The following is a 6,774-nucleotide window of genomic DNA, read 5'->3' as shown; positions in this document are numbered from 1 at the left end:
GGCACTTGGTCCCTTCAAGAAAAAGCAGCTAGAATCAGCAGAATTCAGTACTCTGAGGTCCCGTCCCAGCTGCTTCTCTAGTCGCACCTTCTCTGGCTTTCCTGCGGGCTCTTGTAAAATCTGCAAGTTAGGTTTCTGCTGAGCAAGAGGGAGGGGGGCCACCTGTACCTCGGCTCAGAACTCTGGGAGAAGGGGTTTGCCGGCTAACTGGGAGACTTCATTCGGTTCTAGGTGCCTCAGGAGCCCCCTCGTGAGGAAATTTGGTTTAGACCATCCAGCGACTCCTTCCTCACACCAAAGACCCAGAGCGATTCTCAGAATCGCATTATGGAAAAACGGCCTTGGTAGACTACAAGAACATTTGTACATTAACAGGGACTGAGTGTTTATTACGTGCCAGACAGAGCTAATCACTTTACATACATTATCTCATTTAATACGCATAACCGTAATAGGTAGCTGCTTTTATTAGCTGCTTTACAACGGAAGGAGCGGAGCGTTCGTTCCCCAGGCGTTAATCCTAATCAGCTAGAAAATGGTGGAACCAGGTTTGGGCTCTGCTTTCAGGTTCTGTCTTCAACCATTTGGAGATTCAATTTTCAACGAAAACTCCCCAGTGGCCCACCAAGTAGGGGCTAATATGAGGACCAGCACCTCTAATAATCAAGGCAGACAGCTGACTACATACAGGCTAACCAAAGCCCAGGAAGCCTGGCCGGGGGTTGCAGTATTAACGACCCAAGAGCCAAGCCAGACTGGAGTGCACCCTGTGTTAGGAGAGCCTGCTGACTGCTCTGGCCCCGTTTTCCACCCTCCAGAGGTGAATGCTGAAAAGATCTGCAGTTGTCTTTGGGGCTGACAATTGATGGCACCTGAGTCCTGACTAAAGTGTTGCCGGGAGTTTTCTTGTGACTTCTCACATAAAGTTCAGGTTTGACTTCAACAGGAGCAGTGCGGGTTACAGCAGGAGTGGTGAAACTGCCTTTATCTCTGCAAGTAGCTACTCTCTACTTGTGAAGGAGCTCAGGCAGGGTTCATGCTTGGAGCCAAGCTAGGGCCACTAGGCTACCCAGTAGCCCAGAAAGACTTTTTCTCAACCCTAGGCTTTCCCCAGGTTGTCAAGTCTCTGACCGGGAGGTTTCTTAGTTCCCTTTCTCCAAAGATTAAAAGTCCTACCTCTTGCCACACCCACTTAAGTTTTCATTCCAGACAGGATTTACTCAGACTTCATGTACACTGGCCTTTCTGCCTGGCATATTAGCTTACTTTTTAGCTCTCAGTTTTTAAGCTGGCATCGCCATCCCTACCCCAGTCTAAGCTGGATGCCCTATTAGGTGCTCCCATTGCATCCCGCATCCTAGCACTTCTCATGGTATTGTAGTTGCCTGGTTACTTGTCTCTATCCCCCACTTGGCCTTAAGCACTGTGAGCAGGGACCAGGTTTTATCCACTGATTTTTCCCCAGGGCCTAAGACAGTGGCTGGCAAATAAAAGCACTCAGTAAACATCAGCTGTATGATTGAATGCATGATGGTTAGCCAGCCCAAACCCCTCTGGTCCCTATGTTCTTCGAACCCATAGCTCTCTTGGTGCTAATGGGGAAGAGAAAATAGAGCTTTGGCTCTAACTAGGACTGAAGGGGATCAGACCTTCAGCAGCTTCTGAAACTTGGTCACAGCTCTTTTGAATTCATAAGAATTGAATGCATGATTACTGGGCATTTCTTACCAACCCACCCTCCACTAGTCGCCCACAAATTGACCTCACTGGGCCTGCTTTATGAAAGGTTTATTCCTAGTGCTTGAACCCAGTCTTCCTGGGCTCTAAGCACAATTCAACTGGGTGTGTGGATGAGGGGAGGCCCATTCAGATGCAGGGCCATAAATGGGGCTCCCCATTTTCCTCACCCCTTTGGTCCCAGTCCCCTTCTCTGCAATGGACACACACCGAGGAGGGACAAAGGGTTTTGGAGGCAACACTATTGGCCCAGGGGAGCCCAAGAAGAGCTGCCATTGGCTGACAGAGCCTTTGGAGGTCCTGTCTTTGGTCGGGGGGCACATCCCAAGAGCTAGGGATAGGCCTGAGGAGTGATGCCATTGGCCAGGGAGTGTTTTGTCATAGCCTTTGGCTGTGGAGTGAAAGAAAACGATCTGGGAATGAAGCCCAGAGGCCAGGAAGATAAAGGACAGGGCAGCAGCTTCTGGGCCTACAGGCCCTTTTCAGACCACAGCAGTATGGGCAAAACTGGTATCAGACCCCAGTCAGGAAAGGGGAGCCCAAGCCCGAAAGTAAGTGTCAAAGGACATCACGTGTCCAATCTCCTCCACCCTGGGGCTGCCCCGCCCAGTGTCCTTCTCGTTAGCCAAGTTGGGCTGGGAGCCGCTCACTGCTCCTCTAGCCAGGAAGGCTTCTCGGCTCCTGGAGGCCGCAGCTTGATGTTGAACTGCTGCAGGGTCTGCTCCAGCTGTTTCTGGTTCCCAGCAAAGTAGGCGGACACCGCGTTGTGGAAGAGCAGCAGCTGTTTGTGCATCACCTTGATCTGGGGGCCCAGCGGGGTCAGCTAAGGCTGGACTCAGGCACCCTTCTTGAGGGGCTGAGCCTAAGCCCAGGCATGGGTCAGGGCATATGGACTCTGTTCTGACAGTGTTTGCGGGATGGGGACTTTCCAAGAAGTCAAAAGAGAAGGGGCAATATGAAGAAACCTGACTTATTTGCTGTGTCTAGGGTTCTGACACCCCAGCTGAGGGGACAATTTCTTTCTGTCATGTTCCTGGTCCTAGTGGCCAGATTCTCAACAACAACAAAGGCCAGTGATTAGGAAGATTACCTGAAAGTGCTAGGTATCAAGGGGCTAGGGGAACCCAGTCCCTAGCCTGGCTGTATCTCCCCACCCAACAATTAGGAGGGTCTGAGGGGAAGGGCACTGTCAGATGGGAAGGTGATTTAGGACCAAGGGAGTAGGGCAGCACCTTGTTTTCTTCCAGGAACTTGAGCTTGATGGCCACATCTCCCCGCAGCTTCTCATATTTGTCCCGATGGGTCTGGAAAGTGGCCTGGGCACTCTCAAGTCGACCACGTGTCCCTGCATCCCGGGGGCCTAGGCTCAGCTCCTCTAAGTCTGTCCGGTAAGCATCATACTCCAGCCTGGGGAAGGGGTGATAAAGGCTGGTCTCCACCTCTTCATCCATACATGTAACTCTTTCCTGAACTTGTATGCCCCTAAATGCTCGAATTTTCACCCACGCCAGCCAACTTCCCGAACCCTGACCCTTTCAGTGCCCACACCTGGCAGCCTCATACTGTTTGACAGTCATGAGTGTGTCTTCCATGGTCTTGGTGACCAGTGTGTTGATACTAGACACAAAGAAGTTCACAGCCCCTAGTAGCGTCTCCCCATTCTTGCACAGCAGCTTCTGCGTCTCTGCATTATAGCCAAATTCCTCCTAAGGGCAGAAGGGAGGCACAGGCCTTGAGTAACGGTGCTTACCTGACAGGAGCCGTACAGCCCTTCATTTCCCTCTGTCCCAAAGAAACAGCCATCAAAACTAAAACAACCAGACTGCCTCTAGCAAGGCTCTCTTAGCCACGTTAGTAGGGTCGCCTTGGGCAGGAGTGTGGGGAGTGGAGTCTCAGGTAAGTTTACAAGACAGGGACAGGGAAAGCTAGTGCAGCAGGCAGGGGAGGGTCTCTGATTAGGCCAAGCACCAAAGGCATTCTTGATGACATGGAGAAGGGTTACTTGTGAGGCACCACTGCGCCCTCTCCCACAACCCCTCCAACTTTCGGGCCTCTGTACAAACCCTTAGGCTGCCTCCATAGGTGAGTGGTGCTGGGGGCAGGACTGGGCACACCCCAGAGGGGTTCTCCCTGGGGGCTGCAGGAGGGAGGGAGGGAGGCTGAGGAATGCCTGCCTGGAAGGGCCAGGGCCCAGTACCCCCACCCTCTTTGTTTTGGCTGAGGCACCTGAAGCTCTGGGGACTTCTGGCTGAGGTCAGCAAAGGCATCCCCTAGTGCATGCTGGGTCTGCAACAGGCTGTAGAGGTGGGCTGTCAGTGCCCGGCCCAGCTGCAGGACACTTTCATACTTGCGCTTCGTCTCACGCAGCAACTCGATCTGCAGCTCTAGCTCCAGATCCACAGTCCGGGAGCCTCGGCCAAATCTCTCTGATAACAGCTGCTTTGTGCACTGATTGGGAAGTGGGTGGGAGGTCAGAAATCTAAACTCCACCCCAACCCCAACAAGTAACTACTCCAACACCCCCGTTCTCTTAGTCATAGTAAAAGACTATGTATGAGACCCGGGGAAAAGGAAACGGTACCCATGGAGAGTTTCCCCAGTCTTACCTTATATGTGTTGATGCCCCATTTCTTGACGATGTCAAACTTCTCTCCGGCAATGCCGCGGGCCACCTCATCACCAGGGCCAGAAGGTGAGGTGCTGTGAGATGGATGGCGGCCAGACCCTAAAGGACCAAGTTCTCTGATGCCAGTTTCTCTCACATACAATCAGGTACTTCTGTGACCTCACTTACTTCCCTCCCAGCACATGAAATGACCTCTCTAAAGGAGGAAATCTACACAAGTGCACTCTTCTGCTCATTAGGGGGAACGGAGACTTAGGTCCCAAAAAACCAAAGCAACTCAATGTATGTATTTGGCATTCCTGGGGTCATGTAAGAGTCTTGTTGGTAGACAGGAAAGGAAGAAACAGAAGCAAACAGGATGAGTGGGACTGGAAGGGCCAAAGCTGTTGGGCGCAGCCGGGCGTTGGTGGCGCACACCTTTAATCCCAGCACTCGGGAGGCAGAGGCAGGCGGATCTCTGACTTTGAGGCCAGCATGGTCTACAGAGGGAGTTCCAGGACAGGTTCCAAAACAATACAGAGAAACCCTGTCTCCAAAAAAAAAAAAAAAAAAAAAAAAAAGCAAAAAACAAAAAACAAAACAAAAAGATAGCCAAAAAAAAAAAAAAAAGGTGTTGGGCACAGAAAACAGGGAAGTTGGTTTGTATTTCCAAGTAGAATTCTAGTCAGCATAAGACTCTAAGAACTCCAAGAAGTTTCACAAAGTTGTAAATCGCCTTTAGCTGCAGAGCTCTTGTGACTCAAAGGTCGTAGCGTGGCTCAGGTGGTGGTGGCCCCATGGACGAAAAGACAAATGAGACAGCTAGAGACTAAATGGCAAGTGGGGAGCAGATGATCAACTCCAAGAGCTGATCTGGGATTGGACAGTCTGTGGATTTCACACCAGCAGTGTTCAAGTTCTCCACTCCACGATTCATGCTTTCCTATGTGTCCTATGAGCCTCCAAACTCTACTAGCCCCCCTCCCACTCAGGCCTCCTGTCTCTTATCATTCATACCTGTGGGGATGAGTCCATCACCAGAGCCCCCATAGCCACCAGACACAATGCTAGTTTCATTGAGGTTGGGTCCTGACACCATCACCTGCTGGAGGTCCTATAGGTCAGAGAAGAGGGGGCACTTCAGGAACGTGGGGGTGGCTGAGATATTTTGGGGATAGAGACAGTACATAGTAAAGTCTGTATAGAGTCATAATGATGACTTGAAAAGTATAAAGAGGGCTAACTAAATGAAGGCTACTGGGACGGGAAAGAGAAACATTTAAGAGTCAGGATTGCTAAATTGAAACAATTAGAAGAATCAAACAAAGCACCTGCTCCAGCCCATCGTCTTCAGGAAGCTGCCCAGCTTCACCATTTCCATGGATTGGGATCTCCATTGTGGCTGCCTTCCCTAGGATCCCGTCCGTCATGGCTAGGGAAGGGACTGGAGTCAAGGTCTCCACCCCAGCACGCTGTAAAGCCCAACACAGACAATTCTGGAAACCGGCCAGCACTCCAGAACAAGGAGGCCTTCCCTGTATTCTCAGAGGTTTCAGAGGTTGTCTGTTAGGACTTGGGTCTCCCTGGAGATCAGCCTCCACTTCTTTCCTTGAGATGTGTGTTTCTCTTCCAAGCACATTATTTCTACAGATGCATGCATACCAAAGCCTCGGGTGTCTTCTCGCAAGCCCCGACCTCACCTTCAGTAACCTTTCATGCATTCAGTCACTCATCAAACATTTAGTGAGTGCCTACTATGTGGGAGATACTGAGGCAATGGGATTACAGCAGCGAGGGCGAGAGGGAATGCCTGTGCTCTCTGGGAACTTGACCCTACACAGGCATGTTTACCAGAAGGCAAAATCCTTTGGTAAACTCAGATGCTCACTTGCCACTCAAGAATGCTCTGCGATCCCTGGTCTTTCACATCCTTTGATGTGCCGTCCCCTCTTCCTTCAAATGGTCTCTCCTTTCTCCATCTCAATCATCTGCCTCCCTCCGGCCCTCCCCACCAGGCCTTAGTTGGAGCAGTTGGTGTCTTCCTGGTGTCAGGTAAAAGCCTCTCTTTCCCAGGACACAGACCGTCCCTTCCAAAGTCAGTTTATGCCTTCCAGATGTGAGAGGTCTCCTCCACCCCCCCACACACCTGGGCATCAGGTGTGTCCTCATCCTTGCTCAGGGCTCAGGGCATGTTGCCCTCAGCACAGGTTTGTGCATTCAACTTCCTTTCGTACAAGTATGTCCTTCTCACCTGGGCCGGGCCACTCTTCCCCTCAGGGCGCGAGGCCCGGACCGCGCGGGGACCTCGGGTTTCAGTTCCCGTCGCGATCTTAGCAGCAGGTCAGAGATTCGGCGGAAGTGACGTGCTCTCCGGGCAGAAGAAGCCGGCCACGTCGCAGAGAAGAAGGGCGGAGGTGACGTTAGCAGACATG

The 6,774-nt window shown here is 51.6% G+C and overlaps 1 protein-coding gene across 4 annotated transcripts; it reads right to left on the bottom strand.

Annotated features, from left to right (window-relative positions):
- Positions 1–1,773: 1,773 nt before the first annotated feature.
- Arfip2 (ADP ribosylation factor interacting protein 2) lies at positions 1,774–6,718 on the bottom strand. 4 transcript variants are annotated; one of them, XM_005087433.4, is made up of 8 exons: positions 6,594–6,714; positions 5,674–5,814; positions 5,360–5,456; positions 4,344–4,462; positions 3,964–4,185; positions 3,286–3,443; positions 2,970–3,144; positions 1,774–2,539 (listed from the first exon to the last, which is right to left on the bottom strand). In XM_005087433.4, the coding sequence occupies exons 2-8, from the start codon at positions 5,770–5,772 to the stop codon at positions 2,384–2,386; spliced, it is 1,026 nt and encodes a 341-aa protein (XP_005087490.1). In that variant the 5' UTR covers positions 5,773–5,814; positions 6,594–6,714; the 3' UTR covers positions 1,774–2,383. The 4 variants fall into 4 exon arrangements, with proteins under 4 accessions (XP_005087490.1, XP_040612933.1, XP_012981716.1 ...); XM_040756999.1 differs by having other exon boundaries at positions 5,674–5,774; positions 6,594–6,707; XM_013126262.3 differs by having other exon boundaries at positions 6,489–6,691.
- Between the last annotated feature and the right edge of the window lie 56 nt (positions 6,719–6,774).

This window comes from Mesocricetus auratus, unplaced genomic scaffold, assembly GCF_017639785.1.
Source record: "Mesocricetus auratus isolate SY011 unplaced genomic scaffold, BCM_Maur_2.0 Super-Scaffold_4256, whole genome shotgun sequence".
Classification (NCBI taxonomy): Eukaryota; Metazoa; Chordata; class Mammalia; order Rodentia; family Cricetidae; genus Mesocricetus; species Mesocricetus auratus.
This window is presented reverse-complemented; position numbering and strand designations above follow the sequence as displayed.